Below are 26,030 nucleotides of genomic sequence, written 5' to 3'. Positions count from 1 at the left end.
TATTCAATACGATCATGGCTCATCTTTGCTGACCACAGTTATGGGGATAACACTCAATTTCTTGGTCTTTCATATATTTACCTATTTCTACCTTAAATATATCTAATGATCTGCCCACCACTGCCCTCAGATGCAGAGCATTCCAAAGTTTTATTACCCTCTCAGAGAAGAAAATTCCATGTACCTCAATTTTAAATTGATGGCCCCTTATTTTACAACTAAATCACCTTGTTCATGATTCTCACCCTAGTGAAAACATCTCAACATCTGACCCATCAAGCTATTTTAACTTCTTACGTGCTTGAATAAGGTCACCCTCAATTGGCTATACTCTAAGGAATACCACGGTCAAAGTCACTTAGATCACATTTCTTCCCCATTCTGATATTTGGTCTGAACAACAACTGAACCTCTCGACTATGTCTGCATGCTATTATGCATTGAGTTGCTGCCACATGATTGGCTGAATAGGTATCTGCATTAACGAGCAGGTATTTACCCAGTGAAGTGAACACAATGTAATGTTTGCAAGATTGCCAATGATATGAAAATAAGTAAAAGACCATGTTATGATGACATTGTGATTCTATAATGGGATATACACTCGGAAGCTATTTCATTAGGTACACCTGTATACCTGCTCATGAATGCAAATATCTAATTAGCCAATCACGTGCTGTACAGCTATAGGTTCCTCTCCTTCAACTCTCCCTTTCAACATAATTGACCTTTGATTAAACTATGTAAAAAATTGATTATATTCAAATTTGTTAAATGATTAATTATTTCCTCTTTGATTACTGCATCTAGCATACTGCTGACAAAATATATTTTGAACTAAGTGGCCTATGGTTACCCAACTGCTGTCTTCCTGTTTTCCAATTTACCGATAAGCACCTGGAATTTAGCAAGTTTTGATAAATTTCAAACAATGGGTTCACTATCTCAGCTTCCTTTGACCCTCTAGGATGCAGTCATCTGCCCTGTAAATTGCTCAAATACTTTTTCCACCTGTGATTGAAATTTTTAGTTTCCTCCTATCATTTGAAATGAGCTTGTCTATTACCTTAGAGGTGTTTGCAGTGTCCTCTGTGGTGAAGACTGATGCAAACAGCTGATTTAACATATCTGCCATTTCTATCTTTCCTGATATTAATTCATCAACCTTGTTCTCCAAAGGTCCCCATAAGTATCCATGCTGACGTTTCTGTATTTGTATATCTACAGAAACTCTTTGTTTTGATCTCACACACAAATTTTCTTTCAAAACAATTGTATCCCTTCCTGTGAGTTTTCTAGTCTTCTACTTCTACATCCTAAAAGCTTCTCAATTGTCTTAGTCTATAACTAGCCCTTGACACTTAGTGTGCCCTTTTCCCAAAATAACATTACTCATGATCACCTTAAGTTAACCATGGATTGTGCCCCTTTCTCATAGAAACACCTCATAAATTTCTCAATAGCATAGAACATTGAACACCGTTTGTCACAATGTAACCTACTCCAAGATCAATCTAACCCTTCCCTTGCACATTGCCCTCTATTTTTCTTTCATCCACGTGCAAACTTAAGATTCACATAAGTCCCTAATGTTAATTAATAATAAATGCCTCTATTACTACCCCTGGCAGAGTGTTCCATTTTCTTTGTAAAAAGCCTACGCCTGATATCTGCTCTATATTTTTCTCTAATCACATTAAAATTATTTCCCCTTGTATTCAGTCATTTCTGCCCTGAGAAAAAGTCTCTGGCTGGGTATGCCTCTTATCAAATAAAATGGTATACAGAATAGCTTTTCAATGCTAATATTCAAATACTCTAATTTCAAAGAATACCATTTAAGTAGTTCTGAAATAATCAGTATTACCTATTACTTCTAGGAGATTCTTTGTCAGTTCTTCACATGAATTATTTCCCTGTGTTTCTGGACATGTATGATTGTTGGTTTCTTGTGAGGGACTTTTGAGAAATGGAAAATACATTAATTAACATTGTTTATTTGACATCTTCAAATCTGACTTCTACAGTGCCTGCAGTTTACCCTAATTCAAATCCCAATGACAATGCATTGATAATCTTTATCTTTCCTATTTCTAAATTCCTCATAAATTTCTCTAATCTTAACACTTGTTGGTAAGTGGTTTTGCCTCATGTAGTCACAACTATCTCTGATGTTCTTTAGACAATAGACAATAGGTGCAGAAGTATAGCATTCGGCCCCTCGAGTCTGCACTGCCATTCTGAGATCATGGCTGATCATTCACTATCAATACCTAGTCCCTGCCTTATCCCCATATCCCTTGATTCCCCTATCCATCAGATATCTATCCAGCTCCTTCTTGAAAGCATCCAGAGAATTGGCCTCCACCGTCTTCCGAGGCAGTGCATTCCACACCTCCACAACTCTCTGGGAGAAGAAGCTCTTCCTCAACTCTGTTTTAAATAACTGACCTCTTATTCTCAATCCATGCCCTCTGGTACTGGACTCTCCCAACATCTGGAACATATTTCCTGCCTCAATCCTATCAAATCCTTTAATTATCTTAAACGTTTCAATCAGATCCCCTCTCAATCTCCTCAATTCCAGCGTGTACAAGCCCAATCTCTCCAATCTCTCTGCGTAAGATAGCCCTGCCATCCCAGGAATCAACCTAGTGAATCTACGCTGCACTTCCTCAATTGCCAGAATGTCCTTCCTTAAACCTGGAGACCAAAACTGTACACAATATTCCAGGTGTGGTCTCACCAGGGCCCTGTACAAATGCAAAAGAATATCCTTGCTCTTGTATTCAATTCCCCTTGTAATAAAGGCCAACATTCCATTTGCCCTCTTCACTGCCTGTTGCACTTGCTCATTCACCTTCATTGACTGGTGAACTAGGACTCCTAGGTCTCTTTGCATTTCTCCCTTACCTAACTCGACACCGTTCAGACAATACTCTGCCCTCTTGTTCCAGCTTCCAAAGTGGATAACTTCACATTTATTCACATTGAATGACATCTGCCAAGTATCTGCCCACTCACTCAGCCTATCCAAGTCTCCCTGTATTCTCCTAACGTCCTCTTCGCATGTCACACTGCCACCCAGTTTAGTATCGTCAGCAAACTTGCTGATATAGTTTTCAATGCCCTCATCTAAATCATTGACATAAATCGTAAAGAGCTGTGGTCCCAATACAGTAGTCACCTCCAGCCAGTCTGAGAAACACCCATTCACTGCTACCCTTTGCTTTCTATCTGCCAACCAGTTTTCTATCCATGTTGAAACCCTGCCCCCAATGCCATGAGCTCTGATTTTACTCACCAATCTCCTATGTGGCACCTTATCGAATGCCTTCTGAAAATCTAGGTACACAACATCTACTGGCTTACCCTCGTCTAACATCCTTGTTACACCCTCAAAAAACTCCAACAGATTAGTCAAGCATGATTTGCCCTTGGTAAATCCATGCTGGCTCGGCCTAATCCTATTTCTGCCATCTAGATGTGCCACTATTTCGTCCTTAATAATGGACTCAAGCATCTTCCCCACGACTGACGTTAGGCTAACAGGGCGATAGTTCTCTGTTTTCTCCTTCCCTCCCTTCTTGAAAAGTGGGACAACATTAGCCACTCTCCAATCTTCAGGAACTGATCCTGAATCTAAGGAACATTGGAAAATGATTACCAATGCATCCGCAATTTCCTGAGCCACCCCTTTTAGAACCCTCGGATGCAGACCATCTGGACCCGGGGATTTATTAGCCTTCAGTCCTACCAGTCTACTCATCACAGTTTCTTTCCTAATGTCAATCTGTCTCAATTCCTCTGATATCTTATGACCCTGGCCCATCCATACATCTGGGAGATTGCTTGTGTCCTCCCTGGTGAAGACAGATCTAAAGCATGCATTAAATTCTGTTGCCATTTCCCTGTTTCCCATAACAATTTCTCCCAATTCATTCTTCAAGGGGCCAACATTGTTCTTAACTATCTTCTTTCTCTTCACATAGCTAAAAAAGCTTTTGCTATCCCCTTTTATATTCCTGGCTAGACTGAGCTCATACCTGATTTTTTCTCTCCGTATTGCTTTTTTAGTTAAGATCTGCTGTTCCTTAAAACTTTCCCAATCATCTGTATTCCCACTCATCTTAGCCCTGTCATACTTCTTTTTCTTTAATGCTATACAATCTCTGACTTCCTTTGTCAACCACTGTGGCCCCTTCCCCCTCTTTGCATCCTTCCTTCTCATTGGAATGAACTGCATTTGCATCTTTTGTATTATGCCCAAGAATATCTGCCACTGCTGATCCACTGTCTTTCCTGCCAGGGCATCCGCCCATTTAACTTTGGCCAGCTCTTCCCTCATGGCTCCGTAGTCTCCTTTATTTAATTGCAACACTGACACCTCTGATCTGCCCTTATCCCTCTCAAATTGTAGATAAAAACTTATCATGTTATGATCACTACTTCCTAATGGCTCCTTTACTTCAAGATCACTTATCAATTCCTGTGCATTACACATCACCAAGTCCAAAATAGCCTCGTTCCTGGTTGGCTCAAGCACAAGCTGTTCCAAAAATACATCCCTTAGACACTCCACAAACTCCCTATCCTGGGGCCCAGCACCTACCTGATTCTCCCAGTCCACCTGCATGTTGAAATCTCCCATAACGACTGCATTACCTTTAGCACATGCCAATGTTAACTCCCTAATCAACTTGTACCCAATATCCACGCTACTGTTTGGGGGCCTGTCCACAACACCCATTAGGATCTTTTTACCCTTACTGTTCCTCAGCTCAATCCACACAGACTCTACTTCCCCTGTTCCCAAGTCACCTCTTGCTAAGGACTGAATCTCATTCCTCACCAACAGGGCCACCCCACCCCCTCTTCCCATATTTCTGTCTCTACGATAGCACGTATACCCTGGTACACTCAATTCCCAGGCCTGATCCCCTTGCAGCCATGTCTCCGTTATCCCAACAATATCGTAGTTCCCCATTTTCATCTGAGTTTCAAGCTCATCTGTCTTATTTCTGACACTACGCGCATTCAAGTATAGAATTCTTAGCCCATTCCTCCTCTCTTTGCTTAAAACACTGTCTACTGTACCTAACCCAGCTCCTTGAACTTCCATCGGGCAAATTGCACCCTGAATTTTGATGACCTTCTCAAGATCACCCAAACCTTGTACACATTTAACCCCATGCACCTTCTGACCAACCCTCTGGATCTGGATCCCTGCCCCCTGCACATCTAGTTTAAACCCCACCGAGCAGCACTGGCAAATACTCCTGCAAGAATGTTAGTACCCCTCCGGTTCAGATGTAGACCATCCTTTCGAAACAGATCCCAATGTCCCTGGAACAAAGACCAATTATCCAAAAACCTGAACCCTTCCTTCCTGCACCATGCTCTCAGCCTCGTATTAATGTGCATAATCATTCTATTCTTCGCCTCACTCGCACGTGGCACAGGTAGCAATCCCGAGATTGTCACCCTGGAGGTCCTGCCTTTCAGCTTCACTCCTAACTCCCTGAACTCTCTAAGCAGGACCCCCTCACTCACCTTACCTACATCATTGGTCCCTACATGGACCACTACATCTGGGTTCATGCCCTCACTCTCAAGAATAGCCTGCACCCGATCTGAGATGTCCCGGACCCTGGCACCAGGGAGGCAACATACCATCCGAGACTCCCGATCTGCCCCACAAAATCTCCTATCTGCCCCCCTAACTATACAGTCCCCTAAAACTATCGCTCTCTTCTCTTCCCTCCTCCCCTTTCTAGTTGAGGGTTCAACCTCTGTGCCAGAGGCAGGACCACTACAACTCATTCCTGGTAGGTCATCCCCATCAACAGTATCCAGTACGGTATACTTATTGTTAATGGGAATGGCCATTAACCCTTTACCCTATTCATTTTCACTATCTACATGTATTTTTCAGACCACTGATTAGCGTTGTGGATTTAGTTTTCACATACACATTAAAAACCAGAATTCCGAAGCAGATACCCTATTCTGAGCACTGTCATGACAGGAAATTAAGTCAATAGGAAAGGATAGAGAGATACAGGTCTACTTCAGACAAATTGGATTAACCTAGGCCAACATAGATAAGGTTGGATGCAAAGGCCCTTTTTTTTTGTTATACACTTCTGTGAAGCTTTTCTATTATTCTACCAAGTGGACATAGGAAAATATTTAAGGATGCACTCAAAGCTTCCTTGAAGAAGTGCAATATCCACCAAATTCTGGGTACTTCTGGCCAATGATCATGCAAAATGAAGATGCATTTATGATGGAATTGAGAACCCTGAGGCTGTACATTTGGAGAACACAGAAGCCCTGTGTAATGTTATTTTACCTGATCTCCATATTGCCCTGCTGAAATCCTGTTCGACGTTGTCCCAAAGCTGTCCTACTTCATCCCACCCCAAATTTTGAAAAGCTTTAACAAAAACACCATAATTTCATACTTATGGACTGAAGATCTCATCTCTTGTTATACACATGCCTCAGCATGTTAAATTCAAGAGCCCATTTTCAAACCTCTATCTCCTCACCAATCCAATAATCACCCAAAATTTCCTCCTTCTGCTTTATGGATGGTACACACACATACACCTTAAAACAGAACATTCTTATTGGTTCTTTCACTTGATCTTGACAACCATTACTTAACTACAATGATGCCCACTGGAATCTTCTAAGATATATTGATTTTCATACATATCACATTGGTTGCTCTTAAAGGACCTCTTTAGCACTGTCTCTATTTTTAAATCTACTTTGGTTATTATTTGCCCCTTTCCTTCATGGTTACTTTGAAACTTCTTTCTGCAAATGAGGTGTAATATTTAGAGGGAACACGTATACAAGAAAATAAAAGAGTCTCTTTTTTTTAAGAGACTCTTGGATAGGTACATGGAGCTTAGAAAAATAGAGGGCTATGGGTAACCCTAGGTAATTTCTAAAGTAAGTACATGTTCAGCACAGCATTGTGGGCCAAAGGGCCTGTATTGTGCTGTAGGTTTTCTATGTTTCTATACACGGTGGCAGAAAGTTACACAATTTATACCTCAATTATTAAGTACCTGATATATTCTTGTGTAATATTGTCTGTGTTCTCACAACCACTCTTAAGGGGACCATATGGTACTGGAACATTGGCATTCATGATAAAATTTTCCCCATTTCCATAAACTAACCACTTTACTTTAAATGCAACATTATTGCAATCCATCAAGGCAAGTTCCTTTGGCATACAGTAATATGGTCCTCTCTCGGGCAACATTTGAAGAAATGTCTGGGTGAAGTGGGGAGAACTGAAAGATGGGCACAGTCTAGCAAAGGAATTGTCAATGAATGCACCATGGTCTGGTTCCAGTAACCTTGCTGATTCAAGCCACTCAGAGTCTGAAGGGAACACAGGAGAAACAATATTGCCCTCCAAGGCTCGATCCAAAGCTGCTGCTAAGTCTTCCCTGCACTGCCTCAGTTTCTCAGACATTTTATTTACCTGCATGAAAAAATAAGGTATCTTGATTACCATATAGCATAAAAATAAACACAAACGCGAAATGAAACTACAGTGAATTTATAATAGAAAATTTCTATTCATTGGTAATATTTTAATTGGCTCAAGCAAAAACTACCATTTTAGCACAGAGTGTTCACAATGGTAAGACTTATTGTAAATTCTCTGTTGTTATCAGCACTTATTTTCAAACTTCCATTGATCTGCTCAGAACCTTGGTTTCCCAGGGCATTGTGGACAATAACTAAAACCAAGAAGAATCCCTTAAAAGTGGAAATGATCCATGCAAGGTCATATTTACTGCTATCATATCCTTTTCCCAAATTACAGACTTTGTTTCTTTCAAAGACACAAAACATACTGAAGTAGAAGTGATTAAGAATATTACAGTTACCTTTGTCATTACATTCCAGAATTAATAGGTGCACAATTAACTTGCCTACACAATACAGATCACCAACTTTGTATTTAATACTGCCATCTCTATGAAAGGCAACAACATGTATGAAATACTTCAAAAACTCATTGCTCCTCTTTAATAAATCAGAATACAGTAGATATGGTTATGTATCAATCCAGCATGGTGACCATACCTGTAAGTGTACAGGAAGTTTTTGTACAAAGTTTGTGAGAAATGAGAGGGCAAAGTCCTGACGTAACAGTTCACCATTTTGGAGAAATAGGCCATGAAATTTCATGGCAAAATCTGTAATGCTATTTATTATCTGCAATATTGTAGTTACTCTGAGTTGGCAAATGGAAGCTTCTATATCCTCCCTTTTGTCCCTTATCCAAGGGATTGATGTTTACTTGCTCATTATTCATACCCTTTTCCCTCTGAACCATCATTTTGACAGGACAAAGTATCATGTGCAGTAATATGAAAAGAGGATTATTGAGAAGAATAGCAGCTTCTTCCTAGTTCCTGCTAAAGCAAGGCTTTCAATTATCATGAGTCCTGAAATAATGATTGTGAGGGAGTGAGTGCTGAAGTTGAGATGCATGAAGCAAAAAGTTATTCTTTGGTTTGAAATATAGCTTACTCCTTAATAACCCATAAGAGCATTATTATAATTGATCAATTTTGTTAAGCTAAGTTTCATAAACTCTTATATGAGGGAAATATGACCACAGGAAATTTTCTCAGGAAAATTGCCCAACAGTATAGCAATACCTCAAGACCTGGATCAGGCACTCAAATATTTACTATGGAGACTGCATCCAGATTAGGACCATAGAACCATAGAACATTACTGCACAGAAACAGGCCTTTTGGCCCTTCTTGGCTGTGCCGAACCATTTTTCTGCCTAGTCCCATTGACCTGCACCTGGACCATATCCCTCCATACACCTCTCATCCATGTAGCTCTCCAAGCTTTTCTTAAATGTAAAGAGCCCGCATTTACCACTTCATCTGGCAGCTCATTCCACACTCCCACCAATCTTTGTGTGAAGAAGCCCACCCCAATGTTCCCTTTAAACTTTTCGCCCTTCACCCTTAACCCACGTCCTCTGTTTTTTTTCTCCCCTAGCCTCAGTGGAAAAAACCTGCTCGCATTCACTCTATCTGTACCCATCATAATTGTATATACCTCTATCAAATCTCCCCTCATTCTTCTATGCTCCAGGGAATAAAGTCCTAACCCATTCAACCTTTCTCTGTAACTCAGTTTCTCAAGTCCCGGCAACATCCTTGTAAACCTTCTCTGCACTCTTTCAACCTTATTAATATCCTTCCTGTGATTCGGTGACCAAAACTGCACACAATACTCCAAATTCAGCCTCACCAATGCCTTATACAACTTCATCATAGCATTCCAACTCTTATACTCAATACTTTGATTTATAAAGGTCAACGTACCAAAAGCTCTCTTTACTACACTATCTACCTGTGACACCACTTTTAGGGAATTTTGTATCTGTATTCCTAGATCTCTCTGTTCTACTGCACTCCTCAGTGCCCTACCATTTACTTGTAAGTTCTACTTTGGTTTTTCCTTCCAAAGTGCAATACCTCACACTTGTCTGTATTAAACTCCATCTGCCATTTTTCAGCTCATTTTCCCAGCTGGTCCAAACCCCTCTGTAAGCTTTGAAAACCTTCCTCACTGTCCACTACACCTCCAATCTTTGTATCATCAGCAAATTTGCTGATCCAATATTCCACATTATCATCCAAATCATTGAGAACGATGACAAATAACAATGGACCCAGCACTGATCCCTGTGGCACACCACTAGTCACAGACCTCCACTCAGAGAAGCAATCTTCCACTACCACTCTCTGTGACTTCTCCCATTGAGCCAATGTCTCATTCAATTTACTACCTCACCATGTATACCTAGCGAGTGAATCTCCCTAACTAACCTCCCATGTGGGACCTTGTCAAAGGCCTTACTGAAGTCCATGTAGACAACTTCCACTGTCTTCCCTTCATCCACTTTCCTTGTAACCTTCTCAAAAAACTTTAATAGATTTGTTAAACATGACCTAGCACACACAAAGCCATGTTGACTCTCACCACACAACCTGTCTATCTAAATACTTGTAGATCCTATCTCTTAGTACTCCTTCCAATAATCTACCTACTACCAATGTCAAACTTACCGGCCTATAATTTCCCGGTTTACCTTTAGAGCATTTTTTAAACAACGGAACAACATGAGCTATCCTCCAATCCTCTGGCACCTCACCCGTAGATACCGACATTTTAAATATATCTGCCAGGGCCCCTGCAATTTCAACACTAGTCTCCTTCAAGGTCCGAGGGAATACCCTGTCAGGTCCTGGGGATTTATCTACTCTGATTTGCCTCAAGATAGCAAGCACCTCCTCCTCTTCAATCTGTACAGGTTCTATGACCTCACTACTTGTTTGCCTTATTTCCATTGACTCCATGCCAGTTTCCTTAGTAAATACAGATGCAAAAAACCCATTTAAGATCTCCCCCATTTCTTTTGGCTCCATACTTAGCCCACCACTCTGATCTTCAAGAGGACCAATTTATCCCTTATTATTCTTTTGCTATTAATATACCTGTAGAAGTTCTTTGGATTACCCTTCACCTTGACTGCCAAAGCTACCTCATGTCTTCTTTTAGCCCTCCTGATTTCTTTCTTAAGCTTTTTTTTTGCACTTTTTATACTCCTCAAATACCTTATTTGCTTCTGTTCCTATATGTGTCATACATCTCTCTCTTCTTCTTTATCAGAGTTCCAATATCCCGAGAACCAAGGTTCCGTATTCTCATTCACTTTGCCTTTAATCCTGACAAGAGCATATAAACTCTCAAAATTTCTCCTTTGAAGACCTCCCACTTACCAACGACATCCTTGCCAGAGAACAACCTGTCCCAATCCACGCTTTTTAGATCCTTTCTCATTTCTTCAAATTTGGCCTTTTTCCAGTTTAGAACCTCAACCCGAGGACCAGATCTAGCTTTATCCATAATCAAGTTGAAACTAATGGTGTTATGATCACTGGAACCAAAGTGTTCCCCTACACACACTTCTGTCAGCTGTCCTAACTTGTTTCCTAATAGGAGGTCTAATATTGCATCCTCTCCAGTCGGTACCTCTACATATTGATTTAGAAAACTTTCCTGAACACATTTTACAACCTCTAACCCATCTAGACCTTTTAACAGTATGGGAGTCCCAATCAATACATGGACAATTAAAATCCCCTACTATCACAACTTTATGTTTCCTGCCATTGTCTGCTATCTCTCTGTAGATTTGCTCCTCCAATTCTCGCTGACTATTGGGTGGTCTATAATACAACCCCATTAATGTGGTCATACCTTTCCTGTTTCTCAGCTCCACCCATATGGCCTCGGTAGACAAGCCCTCTAATCTGTTCTGCCTGAGCACTGCTGTAACATTTTTCCTGACTAGAAATGCCACCCCCCCCCCACCCTTCATCCCTCTGCCTCTATCACGTCTGAAACATCGGAACCCTGTTAGAGATAAACAGAGAGTAATAGGTAGAGAATTTCTTAAATGCATTTATTTTAATGCTAGGAGCATTGTAAGAAAGGTGGATGAGCTTAGAGCATGGATTGATACCTGGAAATATGATGTTGTAGCTATTACTGAAACATGGTTGCAAGAGGGGTGTGAGTGGCAACTAAATATTCCTGGTTTTCATTGCTTCAGGTATAATTTCATTGCTCAGGGACAAGAGAGGGAGGTGTTGCATTGCTTGTCAGAGAAAATATTACAGCCATGCTCTGGCAGGATAGATTACAGGACTCATCTGGGGAAGCTATTTGGGTGGAATTGAGGAATGGGAAAGGTGTAGTAACACTTATAGGGGTGCATTATAGACCACCTAATGGGGAGCGAGAATTGGAGGAGCAAATTTGTAAGGAGATAGCAGATATTTGTAATAAGCACAGGGTTGTGATTGTGGGAGATTTTAATTTTCCACACATAGACTGGGAAGCCCATACTGTAAAAGGGCTGGATGGTCTGGAGTTTGTAAAATGTGTGCAGGATAGTTTTTTGCAGCAATACATAGAGGTACCAACTAGAGAAGGGGCAGTGTTGGATCTCCTGTTAGGGAATGAGATAGGTCAGGTGATGGAGGTTTGTGTTGATCAAGGAATATAAAGAATGTAAAAATAATCTTAAGAAATTAGAAAAGCTAAAAGAAGATATGAAATTGATTTGGCAAGTAAGGTGAAAATAAATCCGAAGGGTTTCTACAGTTATGTTAATAGCAAAAGGATAGTGAGGGATAAAATTGGTCCCTTAGAGAATCAGAGTGGACAGCTATGTGTGGAGCCAAAAGAGATGGGGGAGATTTTGAACAATTTCTTTTCTTCTGTATTCACTAAGGAGAAGGATATTGAATTGTGTAAGGTAAGGGAAACAAGTAGGGTAGTTATGGAAACTATGATGATTAAAGAAGAGGAAGTACTGGCACTTTTAAAGAATATGAAAGTGGATAAGTCTCCAGGTCCTGACAGGATTTTCCCTAGGACCTTGAGGGAAGTTAGTGTAGAAATAGCAGGGGCTCTGACAGAAATATGTCAAATGTCATTAGAAATGGGGATGGTGCTGGAGGATTGGTGTATTGCTCATGTTGTTCCATTGTTTAAAAAGGGTTCAAAGAGTAAACCTAGCAACTATCGGCCTGTAAGTTTGATGTCAGTGGTGGGTAAATTAATGGAAAGTATTCTTAGAGATGGTATACATAATTATCTGGATAGACAGGGTCTGATTAGGTACAGTCAACATGGATTTGTGCGTGGAAGATCATGTTTGAAAAATCTTAAATTTTTTGAAGTTACTAGGAAAGTTGACGAGGGTAAAACAATGGATGTTGTCTATATGGACTTCAGTAAGGCCTTTGACAAGGTTCCACACAGAAGGTTAGTTAGGAAGGTTCAATTGTTAGGTATTAATTTTGAAGTAGTAAAATGGATTCAACAGTGGCTGGATGGGAGATGCCAGAGAGTAGTGGTGGATAACTGTCTGTCATGTTGGAGGCCAGTGACTAGTGGTGTGCCTCAGGGTATCTGTACTGGGTCCAATGTTGTTTGTCATATACATTAATGATCTAGATGATGGGGTGGTAAATTGGATTAGTAAGTAATAGAGGTATTTAAAATTATGAGGGGGATAGATAGAGTTGATGTAGATAGGCTTTTTCCATTGAGAGTAGGGGAGATTCAAACAAGAGGACATGAGTTGTGAGTTGGGGGTGAACGTTTAGGGGTAACATGAGGGGGAGCTTCTTTATTCTTAGAGTGGTAGCTGTGCGGAACGAGCTTCCAGTAGAAGTGGTAGAGGCAGGTTCAATATTGTCATTTAAAGTAAAATTGGATAGGTATACGGACAGGAAAGGAATGGAGGGTTATGGACCGAGTGCAGGTCGGTGGGAGTAGGTGAGAGTAAGTGTTTGGCACGGACTAGAAGGACTGAGATGGCCTGTTTCTGTGCTGTAATTGTTATATGGTTATTATGGTGTAAAGAAATAGCAGTACTGAAGAGCACAATGGAGAGATAAGACGGTAACAAATGTGTAAATCTCTGGCAACTTAATTTATGCATAATTTCTTGTGAGGTTTATTGTTTGTTATGACATTGCCTAGAGAGAATATCAGAAAGGTTATAGATTTGCTAAAAAGTTTCTAAGATTAAAGTATGGGATCAAAACATAATTCAGTTAAGCAAATAGAAAGTGTCCCCTTTAGTGAACTGTTCAAAGGATATATTGCTCATGGTGAATTCCTAGTGAATTATGCTCTCTCCCCTCAATCTTTTCACCACCCTATTCCACACAGTGAGAAACTCATAAACATTTTGATGTATGTCCCAGATCTGCTGACCTACGTAAAATGCCAGATTTCTGTTTCATCATGATCTGCTAGCAACCTAAAACTCATTAAATTTGTTTGTGCCCTCTGTTCTCAAGTTGCAAGTGTGAGTTATCTGCTTGGTATCTTGTTCTTCAGCTATCAGTTTCAGCTGCAGATGATTCAAGGCAAAATCAGTTAAGTGATGCTACACAGGTTGAAAGAAGTGATATAAATGATAATAAGAATAGGCTACCAGAAATCCTGGAGGTCAGGTATGAAAGTATGTTTCAGCCTTAAACAGTTGCCATAAAGAGGCCTGGATTAAAGTTTAAGTAGATGATGAAGATAATGCCTTCAGGCTTCCCAAGATTTAGTTAGAATGAATTACCATTTATTCAATATTGAATGTCAGACAAGAATTTATTGATAGCTCCATAATTCTCTTTGCCAACCATTCTGCAGATTTTCCTTTCAAATATAAAATCCAATCCTTTTGAAAAGTTACAACTGAAGTGGTGTCTGCCGACATTTCTGGTATGGCATTAAGTGAATGCGCAAAGCAAAGTTATCTTCCTCATCCACTGACTCTTAACCAAATTACTGTAAACTCATTTATTCTGGCTACCAAACCTCCTGCCAGTGAAAAATCATATACTTTTCATTTGTGCCTATTTCTCCTTAAAGCATGATATACCTTTTTCATTTTCAATTTCTTCCCAATAAGAACCAAATCTTTCTTTGTCCTTTAAGACAAATAATGCCTGTCATTTATGTTTTTTTTGTTTGATCATGCCAGATGTATCTGTAGTTATCCAGAGCACTTAAAAAGGCATTGAAACTTACTCACCTATGACATCTGTCCATAACCCCATCCAATTATTAGTCATAAGTCAGAATTGGCATTTTGCACTGACCAACTGAAGTAAATATATATTAATGATAAAAAAATGGACAGGAAAGAGAGAACGGGGTATATGTCAGTCTTTCAGTTGCACTGAAACAAAGTAAAAAAAAATTAAAATAATCAATACAGTTTAATTTCCTTACCAGTAAGGAAATGCCAGTAAGACCAAAGAATTTCAGGAAGAGGAAATTGGGAGACACTCAGCAGTTCTGAGGTGATAGCAGTAGAAAGGGTGAGTAGCTTCAAGTTTCTGAGTATGAACATCTCAGAAGATCTATCACAGGCCCAACATATTGATGCCAGTGGCTATATTTCTGTAGGAGTTTGAGCAGATTTGGTATGTCAGCAAAGATTCTAACAAATTTCCACAGATGTTACAATGCAGACCACTCTAACTGGCTGATCACTATCTGATATGGAGGGGCCACTGCACCGGATCAAAAAAATCTGCAGTTCATCTACTTCATTCTACATTGTGCATTAGATAAAACTGTGCACATCAGTGACTACTCAAATGAGGCGAAGCTGCAAAACATTAATGATTTGTGTAAACTTGATAGCACACCCCAATCCATGATTGAACTCCAGCAAAGCCTGCAATGAGGGACTTCTGTAGGATTCATGAAATTTTAGCCCACTGTCAAATTACTTCAATTAAATTCTCACATTAACAGGGCATTTTAATAGTCTTTCACTTTTTCAGGCCATCTGAAAGGGAACAGCAGTGAAAAGTAGTTGTAAGTGTGGCTGTGATTGTTAAGAAAGGAACAGCAAACATGTACACATCAAACTTGCCATGTTATAATAACCAGATTATCTGTCAGCTTAAAGACCTTCAAAGATTCATTTGGTTGTGCAAACAAGATTTTAAACAACTATTTAGTAAGCATTTAGCTACCATTTTGTGAGAAAGTTTTCTCTAAAAAGACTCATTTCCAAATGTTAAATCAGGTTGGTGCTCACTTTCCATTACTTAATGACTGTTACAAATTGGCTGTTGCTCTTCCTTGCACAGCTGATGATTCCCAGACATGAGTTACGCAGCTGGTCATTCATCCACCTCCTGAAACTGTAGATTTCTGGGGTTGAAAACTACTACCCTTACTGTTTATTCAAGGAACACATGCAGAGTTCAAGAAGACATTGAAACATCACTGGCTTGCACAGAACATGATCTATGGCCTGGTCAGTATCCATCATCATTATGTGCTGTGTGGTATGACTGGGCGATCATGGTCTTGACTAGCGTCACCATCCACCACCTTGCTCCCATGGCTTCACATGGCCCTGAATGGGGAGCTAAGCAGGTATTATAACTTGCCCACAGGTGACCTGTAAGAAGGAGTGTCTTAATCCTCCTTTGGTAGAGACGTGTCTGCACCCAGCTATCCAGTATTAAGGAGTCTTAATGGGGTTCACGTTACAAACTGTTAATAGCTCCCAAAAGAGAAAACAAAATTGCAAGATTTAGGAAATGAAGCTATACCATCTGAGATTAGAGCTTAGATAACTTTGGGAACACACTGTGGCTTCCCAATTCTACAGCAGCCTTTCCTGTGGTTGCCTCATGCGCTTATTTCCCTTTGGTTACAGTAGCAACGATGCAGCATCATAAGCATTAGATTCTGCAGATGCTGGAAATCCAGAGCAACACATACGAAATGCTGGAGGAACTCAGCAGGTCAGGCAGCGTCGCTGGAGGGGGAATAAACAGTCAACGTTTTAGGCCAAAAACCTTCATCAGGACTGATGCTGCAGCATCTCCCCACACTGCTCCCTCTTGAGCACGGATCTCTTGCGCTAAACACCGCGGCGCTTCACTTAATGGCTTTCTATCCGATTTAGGAAGATCCGTGTGGGTTTTGGGCTCAAATTTAGTACTTCAAAGAAGAACCAAGTCCAATTTCATCTTTTGTTCTCGGTTGGTTTTTCACGCTCCCACCGTTACTCACTCACCCAGCCACTTCGCCTCAGCCGCTCAGTTGAAAGTCGCGGGCCTCGTGGCACTGCGCGTGCGCAGCGTTGCTAACGGTTCGAGCGATCGAGAAAGATCTTTGACATTCGTTGGAGCTTCGCTCGCCATTCGTATGAAAGAGAAATCCGTCTTTGATGTGTAAGGCTCCTTTTTGTGTCAAAGTGTTTTGGCGCCCGTCTCCCCGTCGACGGCACTGAGGTAAACTGATCTTTAACCGACAAATAAATGGCTTCTAGGCCAGATACCAACTTAATGTATCATTCAAACCGTTCAAAATAGAAAATGAACACCTTTTGTCTCTCCACAGGCGCTCTTTAGCCCGCTGTGTATTACAGCGTTCACATCAGGAGGGAAACCTGATTCGACTGTCTCGGAACAGGTTGTGTTAAGTTACCAGGCAGTTTACATTGTAAAATATGGAGGGAGGCTCCTATAATATGCAGAAAAAACTGGAAGGGAGAAGTCCATGGCCGCTACTTTGGGGGAAATGGGTCTAACATGGTGAAATCAGCAGTTGAAATGAGATTTGGGGGGGGGGGCGGTGTGGCATTCAAGGAGAGAGATGTTCGCACCAACCATAAAGGACATAGAATTTGTTGGTGGATAGGGCAAAGCTGAAAAAAAGAGCTAAGTATGGCATACAGGATTGCAGTACTCTGGAAAACCTCATGGATGTTTCCTATCAGGATGTAACAAGGAGAGCCAAAAAATAACTCACAACATTGACATGGGACACTGCAGGTGCTGGAATAGAACAATAAACGGATATTGGTTTGATTTGAAACCATTCATCTGCATGGAATTTCAACTAAATTAGTAAAAACTGGTTTACTATGCATTAAAGTTTCTACAACTTACTGGCTTCTGTGATATCCAGTTACTAGTTACTTGCCAGAAACTAATAATTAACATGATAAACTGCAGACAAAAAATGCAAGGCAATTAGGAGGTTGATTATGAAGTCCATCTTGTGATACTAAGGGACAATACCTTATCAGAGAAGCTATTCTGCAGAGTGGCAGTGCTTTTGTAACTTCTGTCTGGTGGGAAGGAGAGAATCTAGTTTTGTTGGCAGCAAGTTTATAGACGGTACTTGAGCTGTATTTAGCCACACATTCACGGGTGTAGAGCAGTGGGCTAAGCACACATCCTGGAGGTGCCCCAATGTTGATAGTTAACAGCCTATGGAGGGGAGCTGTGTCCACAACTGTCTAGTTTCTTGTGGTCTTAGGCAAAGCAGTTGCCATACCAAGATGTGATACATTCGACTGATCCTTTCTGTAGTACATTGATACAAATTGCTGAGGACCAAAGGGGATATGCCATATTAAGAGCAAACACGAGGAGATCTGCAGATGCTGGAAATTCAAACAACACACACAAAATACTGGTGGAACACAGCAGGTCAGGCAGCATCTCTAGGGAGAAACGGGATTTGCATAGATGTAGTTTTATTCTCCCTTCAAAGTGTGCATAAAAGGCATTGAGCTCATCTGGGAGTGAAGCATCACAGTCATTCATGATGTTAGGTTTTGCTTTGTAATGGCTTGCAAACCCCAACAGAGCACATGTGAATGATCTGGATGGATTTGATGTTTGGAAGCTATTTCCTTTGGAGGGATTGTAGGTATAAAATAAAATGGAATTAGAAGTGTCAGGATGAAAGGTTTTTACTTAGTGTGGTTACAATCTGGAATGCACTGCTTGTGAAGCCTGAAGTTATCCTACTTTTGCTGACTAAAATTAGGCTCATTCAATTGAATGAGCTGCAGACAGACTTGCAATGATCAAATACTACAACTGGATTTTTGTCAAATCTTCGTTTAACTTTGCTGTGGAAATACAAAAATGCTCAGGTATGCAAAATTATGAGAAGCGTAGATAGATGGTGTTAATTGTAAGCAGGTTTTTTCCACTGAGGTTGGGTGAAACTACAAGTTGAAATCATGGGTTAAGGGTAAAATGTGAAACGTTTTAAGGGGAACTTCACTCAGAGGGTGGTGAGAATGTAGAATGAGTGGAAATGATGGATGCCAATGCAATTTTACCATTTAAGAGAATGAATTTGAATGAGATGGGTATAGAGTGCTCTGGTGTGGGTGCATTGCAATGGGACAGGGCAGAATAATAGTTCACCATGTACTGGATGTGCTGTAGGACCTGTTTCATCGTTCTGTGACTGTACATTTATTTTGAGTAGGAAGGTCCATTGTCATTCTGCACCGGTTCAAGACTTTTGTTTTTTAGGACTAGTGTGATTCAAGCAGACATAATTAAATTATTGTCAGATTAATTATATTTTTACATTTTCAAACAAGGATAAATAAACTTGCAAAAAGATAAAGGGTTCAGATGAGGACAGGAAGTAACTGACTCTTTTCACTGGAAAAATGGGTGATAATTCAGTTGTAAATCTGTGCACCTTTGATTTGTTTGAATCAACTTTAATGGAAGCTTCAAAGTGGATGCCCAACACTAACAACATGCCTGAAAATACTGAAGTTTACAAATTGAGATCCTGCATTTGTTGTAAGGCTTCATTTGTACCTTTGAAGGAGAAATGGCAACGCAGCATGTGCATAACAGCAAAGTATTTCAGAATCCTCCTGCTTGTCTGCAAAGTTCGAATAAACTTTTCAGGATTATAAACATCTGCATAATTAAATAAGGAAATGGAGATCAATACTATTAGAAACAGGATTATATCATGTTAAACATACAATATGTGCCTTTCATTTTAAATGCGTATAGTGTGACAAAAAGACAAGGACATAGGTTTTGTAAATATCGTTTGCAGGTACAAATTTTTAAAATGTAGACTTAAATATTTATATGTGAATTGTGCTGTACATCTTTTGTTTAGAGCCATGCAGTGACCTTGGGTCAGAATAATGCAAATTTCATTCAAAGGAGTATTGCTGATTTGAGATATTGAGCACGTGATTCCAGTTTGTGAACAATTCATATCTGTGTTTTAGAATTGATTGACAGGCAACACTTGCAAAGAAAATGGCGGAAGCTGAAATGGCATTTTATAACTTGACCGCAGAACTTCTTAATGGTGAAATCTTCCATTTCTCCAAACTGAAAGGAAAGGTGGTATTAATTGAAAATGTTGCATCCCTCTGAGGCACAACTATCAGGGATTACCAACAGATGAATGAGCTCCAGAGCCGCTACGGCTGCCAAGGACTTGTGGTTTTGGGATTTCCCTGCAATCAATTTGGTTACCAGGTAAATGAGAAATTGTCAGAGAAAAAGATTTTGCCACAAAACTTTGCACTAATTTTTGTTTTCTTCCTTGTGGAAATCTCAAACTCTTCTAAATAATTGTTACAATAATAGTAAATTTGTTTACATTTAATTGTACTTTCAAAATAAGATTTTATCATAAGAAAGCTAAATGCACATCTCTAGAGTGATGTATTTACGAAATGCAATACAATTTCAAATATTCAAGACAACAATTTCCTTTTAAGAAAATTGTTTTTCATATCATGCATTTCTGGGATTCTTGTAGAATTTCAGCAGTCTTTCTTGTCATTTGACAAGGTTCCACACAGAAGGTTAGTTAGGAAGGTTCAATCATTAGGTATTAATTTTGAAGTAGTAAAATGGTTTCAACAGTGGCTGGATGGGAGATGCTATGTAGTGGTGGATAACTGTTTGTCAGGTTGGAGGCCAGTGACTAGTGGTGTGCCTCAGGGATCTGTACTGGGTCCAATGTTGTCCCCAAGATCATCCAATGATCTGGATGATGGGGTGGTAAATTGGATTAGTAGGTATGGAGATGATACTAAGATAGGTGGCATTGTGGATAATGAAGTAGGTTTTCAAAACTTGCAGAGAGATTAACGCCAGTTAGAAGAGTGGGCTGAAAGATGGCAGTTGGAGTTTAATGCTGATAAGTGTGAGGTGCTACATTTTGGTAGAACTAATAGGACATACATGGTAAATGGTAGGGCATTGAGAAATGCAGTAGAACAGAGTGATCTAGGAATAATGGTGCATAGCTCCCCAAAGATGGTGTTATGAATGTACCACAGCTCTGAGGGGCCGAAGGGGTGGGAGCAGCCCCCTCCTTCCGGAGAATCGCCAGATCACTATTAATTTGGGTCTCGGACCCAGGAAATGAGAGACAATGCAACTGTTTTGACCATTGTTCTTAGAGACACCTGTGTGAATTGCAACTCTCTGCTATGTGCCAGCTACCAGGGACATGGACACCCTCAGGCAATGTGGGGGTGGGGATTGCATCACCCTACTTTGATGGACATATACAACTCTGCAAGTCAAGATAAAAGGGGACTGCAGGAGGCGGTACCCCAGTGACGCACCAGAAGGACACCATCGCTCATCACTCCTGTGCTAGCGGGAAGCCATTCAAAGCCACGTGCGTTCCGTTCTCCTTTGCCTGGGGAGCGGGTGGCTGATAACATTGAAAAAGACTTCGAACTAACAACGGGGAACCAACACTCCCCTGATTCAAAGAATTTGCTTCATAAAGACCCGGGCAAGTTTTCCTTTTCTCACCAATCTCTCTCTCTCTCTCAAACACGTGAAACCCAGCGATTCCCAAAAGGCTGAAGCCTGCAGACTTCTGAGTGACTTTTATATTTCCAACGGACATTATCCCCTAAACAGTAGAGCTTATTTCTTAACGATGATTATTGCTATACCCGTGCTTTAGATTGAGTATTGACGACGTATATTATCTGAATGTTTGTATTAACCTTACTTTTGTGCCCCTTTATAAATAAAAACATTTCAAAATAGTGCCATCAGACTTCAATGAACCTCTCTATCTTTGCTGGTAAGTGATCCAGTTACGGGATACGTAACAGTGGAATCTCATGTGGATAGGGTGGTGGTGAAAGCTTTTGGTATGCTGGCATTTATAAATCAGAGCATTGAGTTTAGGTTGGGATGTAATGTTAAAATTGTACAAGGCATTGGTGAGGCCAAATTTGGAGTATTGTGTACAGTTCTGGTCACCAAATTATAGGAAAGATGTCAACAGAATAGAGAGTGCAGAGAAGATTTACTAGAATGTTACCTGGGTTTCTGAACCTAAGTTACAGAGAAAGGATGAACAAGTTAGGTCTTTATTCTTTGGAACGTATAAGGTTGAGGGGGGACTTGATAGAGGTATTTAAAATTATGAGGGGGATAGATAGAGTTGACGTGGATAGGCTTTTTCCATTGAGAGTAGGGGAGATTCAAACAAGAGGACATGAGTTGAGAGTTGGGGGCAAAAGTTTAAGGGTAACACGAGGGGGAATTTCTTTACTCAGAGAGTGGTAGCTGTGTGGAATGAGCTTCCAGTAGAAGTGGTAGAAGCAAGTTCGATATTGTCATTTAAAAAAAATTGGATAGGTATATGGACAGGAAAGGAATGGAGGGTTATGGGCTGAGTGCAGGTCGGTGGGACTGGGTGAGAGTAAGCGTTCAGCATGGACTAGAAGGGCCAAGATGGCCTGTTTCTGTACTGTAATTGTTATATGGTTATATTTGGGTAAAAACTTGCAGTTGACAAAATTTGCTCACATGAACTCATACTTTTGGAAGTGGTAAAGTTATATTAAAATGACCATGTTAAAAGTGAGTTATGTTTTATGAGTTCAAATTGTGATACTTGGGTCATATTCAGCTCATCATTATGCTTCTGATAGTAATAAAAAATAATTGGATCTGCTGCCCAATGTATTGTGCAATTCCAGTTTTATTTCCTGTACAGATAATTTGGAAACTTAGTTATTATTGAGGTTTCTTTAATGGTTCTTGAAATAAAAATTACACTAATCTAAAAGAAATCCTGCATTCTGTAGATCAATCTATATTTTTTGGGAAACATCAGCAATGGACGTTCTAGGTTGGTTCCTATTATGACAGAAAAACAAAATTTAAAATCCTTTTATTTGACTTTGCTTTGTATCCATTTTATAGGAAAATATCTACAATGAAGAGATTCTTAATTCCTTGAAATATGTCCGTCCAGGCAATGGTTTTCAGCCAAATTTCTCTTTATCGAAAAAGGTAGATGTGAATGGAGAAGATGAGAATCCAGTCTTCACTTTTCTGAAACACAAACTGCCTGAACCTCATGATGATCCTGAAACCTTAACAATTGATCCCAAGTTCATCATCTGGAGACCCGTCCGTCGACATGATATAGGCTGGAATTTTGAGAAATTCCTTATTGGGCCGGATGGCAAGCCATATAGGCGATACAGCAAGAATTTCCTGACTATTGACATTGAAGAAGACATCAGAGTCCTTTTACAAAAGTCATAAAAAAAGTTGATAAAACCACTGAACAAGTTGAGTAATATTTATAGCAATTTTCAATGTTGTTAAGCTTATGCTTTGTATAAAGATTAGCCAATAGTTAACAATGTGTAAAATGTAGTGATCACCAGATTGTCGTGCTAATCTAATAGCTGTGTTCTTTGTTTAGATTTTGTTTGTAAATGTTAAATATACATCTATAGTTTTCTCAGTGAATTTGTGATTTCTGCTGAATGAGCCAAGCTAATTTTGGATGTTAGACATTTTACTATATGATGGTGCTTTTCAAAAGGTCTACTGAAAAGTACTTAACGTAACCTGTAAAATCTAACTGGACATAGAAGCTAGCTTATTTTAACAGGACGTAAAGTTAAATTGTAAAGGAGTATTTTCTATTAAATATGCTTCAATGGAAAAAAGCTGCATTCCACTTCAGTCTTATTATAGAGACTTGGATTACGCAAAATTGCCTGGTGTGATGAAAAAAAACAATCTTGTTGAAATGTTTCAGCCCAAAATGTCGATCATAGAAGCTACCTGACTTTGAATTCCTCCAGCATATTATGTGCTTTTGTCAAGATCTCCAGCATCTGTAGAATCATGTGTTTACGAGGATTACCATCAGATTTTGATCTATCATGCAGTCTATTCAGTCTTGCAGTAGTGGTATTTATATGGCTTATGCAGTTCAGCTTTTAGACAATTGAGATTCCCAGAATATTTACTAATTTACTACATTCTCCTCATAACTTTTCATGTGCTTATTAATCCAGAATCTATCAACTTCCACTTTAAATATACCCCCATGACTTAGCCTCCATGGCTGTCTGTTGCAATGAATGCACAGATCAATCACTTTACAGATAAATAATTTCCTCATCTTTGTTCTAAAGGGACATACATTGTATTCTCGTCCCAGAGCTATCAAGTGCTCCTATACTAATCCTTTGATTCCCAGGATTGTTCTTGTGAATCTCCTCTAGATTCCAATGCCAGCACATCCTTTCTTAGATAAGGAGACCAAAACAGCTCACGCTACTCTTAAGTGCAGTCCAACCTTATAAAATCTCAGCATAATATCCTTGCTTTTATATTCTAGTGCTCTCAAAATGAATGATAACATTGCATTTGGTTTCTTTTCCATTGACACAATCTGCAAGATAAATTTTAGGGAATCCTGCACTACTCCTGAGCCCCTTTGCAACTCCAATTTTTGAATTTAACTCCCCATATACTCCCCAATGACTTTATATTGTTTTGCCTGTTGCGTAATCACAGTTTTGTTTACTTTGGGTGTCACTTTAAAACTCCTGGATGAGGCAGGACTGACGTCAGTCTAACAAGCGCGACAGGCTTGACGTCAGAAGGAAGGAGAGTGTGTGGAAGTTTTAGACTACGGGCAGGAACAGCTTGTTATACTGATGTCATATTGCCCTCCTGTTGACTAACCTGAAGAAGGGGCAGAGCCTTGTCAGGAGGCATTTGGTAAATTGGAAGCCATCTTATGTCACCAACCTGTGCTCAGGTCCCTTGACTTTGTAAAACCATCTTCCATAGCTGTGGATGCCAGTGATGAAGCTGCAGGAGCAGTGTTACTGCAAAGGGATGATTATGATGATGTTGATTAAAGTATGTGGCATACTTTACAAAGAAATTCAATGAGCATCAAAGGAATTATTCTACCATCGAGAAGGAATTATTATGGCTTATTTTGGCTTTGCAGCATTTTGATGTGTATGTTTGCACAGCTCAGAAACTACTCGTGTGTACAGATCATAATCCATTGGTGTTTTTGAGTAAGGTGAAAAACAAAAATAGACGGTTGTTAAATTGGAGTTTGATTTTGCAGGAGTATGATCTCATGATAACTCACATTAAAGGCAATGATAATATAATTGCCGATTGTCTTTCCAGTTAAGTTTGTGATGTACTTTTAATAGTGGGGTGGAATTTACTATTTGCAAATGCTTTTGTAATATGTTACATTAGTCTGTAATATGCTCTATGGTAACCATAAATGTATTGTTTTACATATTGTAGTTTGCAGTTAAAATTTTGCTCTTACAGTTCAAAATCTTCCCTTTTTGGCGGGAGGTGTTACGTGACCACGGTTTTGTTTACTGTGGGAGTCGCTTTAAAATGCTTGGATGAGGTGGGACTATGACGTTAGTATAACAGGCCGCTGGGACTTTCAGAAGGAAGGGGTGAGAGTGGAAGTTTTGGTCTGCGGGCAGGAACAGCTCGCTACAATAATGGGTAAAGTCTGAGACTTCCCCATGCCCAAAGGATTGGGTTGATTCTATGGATGGTGTGACTGTCACTTTGTATGATACATATGTGGATTTTGTTGGAGTAGCCCATGGCAACCACTTTTTTTAACCCCTACATGGATTTGGGTGTGTTACGTGGTAACCACTTATGCTAAGGAATTTTCCTTGACTGTTACCTTTGTGATATTTCTACGTGGATTTCAGGATGACTTGACAGATAAGATCTTCGGTGACTGTTACTTTGTTCTCCCAGTGGGGAGCCTGTAGAATTCTTCATGATCACCTCCTCTACATTTTAATTTGGATTTACAGTCCATCCTCTCACTTATTTCGTGGATTACTGGGCCTTTCTAGTTTGCCATCTTAATACTTCTAAGAACTGTTCCTAAGCTTGATAGTTTGGGAGCCATACACACATAACACTGTTAACTTATGTTTATTTCATCTAATATATTTCTATGTTTGATGAGATACCAATAAAGATAGAGGTTTTAACATCAAAACCTGACTCAATTTGTGGCCTATTGCTGCTGGAATGTAACATTCCAAAGTGCACGACTATACGCTTCTCTAAACTGTATTCCACCTCCATCTCCATTGAGAAAATTATTATAAAATTAGTCAAACTTTACATGGCTTCAAGAAAGGGAAATGGTGTTGGATATATTTATTAGAACTGAGAATGTAACAAAGATGATGGATAAATAGAAACCAATAGATAAAACCATAAGATGTAGGAGCAGAACTAGGCCATTTG

The 26,030-nt window shown here is 39.8% G+C and overlaps 1 protein-coding gene and 1 pseudogene across 1 annotated transcript in view; one reads left to right on the top strand and one right to left on the bottom strand.

Annotated features, from left to right (window-relative positions):
• The window catches only part of LOC132377991 (uncharacterized protein C3orf62 homolog), a 49,465-nt gene that overhangs the window by 4,876 nt on the left and 18,559 nt on the right, over window positions 1–26,030 (bottom strand). The window contains exons 2-3 of the mRNA XM_059944562.1: window positions 7,086–7,510; window positions 1,868–1,959 (exon numbers count right to left, since the gene is read on the bottom strand). Coding sequence (XP_059800545.1) covers window positions 1,868–1,959; window positions 7,086–7,501 — 508 coding nt within the window. The 5' untranslated portion in view covers window positions 7,502–7,510. The remainder of the gene's footprint in view (window positions 1–1,867; window positions 1,960–7,085; window positions 7,511–26,030) is intronic.
• On the top strand, window positions 16,160–25,704 carry LOC132377993 (glutathione peroxidase 2-like; annotated as a pseudogene).

Source organism: Hypanus sabinus, chromosome 19 (assembly GCF_030144855.1).
Source record: "Hypanus sabinus isolate sHypSab1 chromosome 19, sHypSab1.hap1, whole genome shotgun sequence".
NCBI lineage: Eukaryota > Metazoa > Chordata > Chondrichthyes > Myliobatiformes > Dasyatidae > Hypanus > Hypanus sabinus.
Note: the sequence above shows the minus strand (reverse complement) of the source record. Positions and strands in the feature narration are given on the sequence as shown.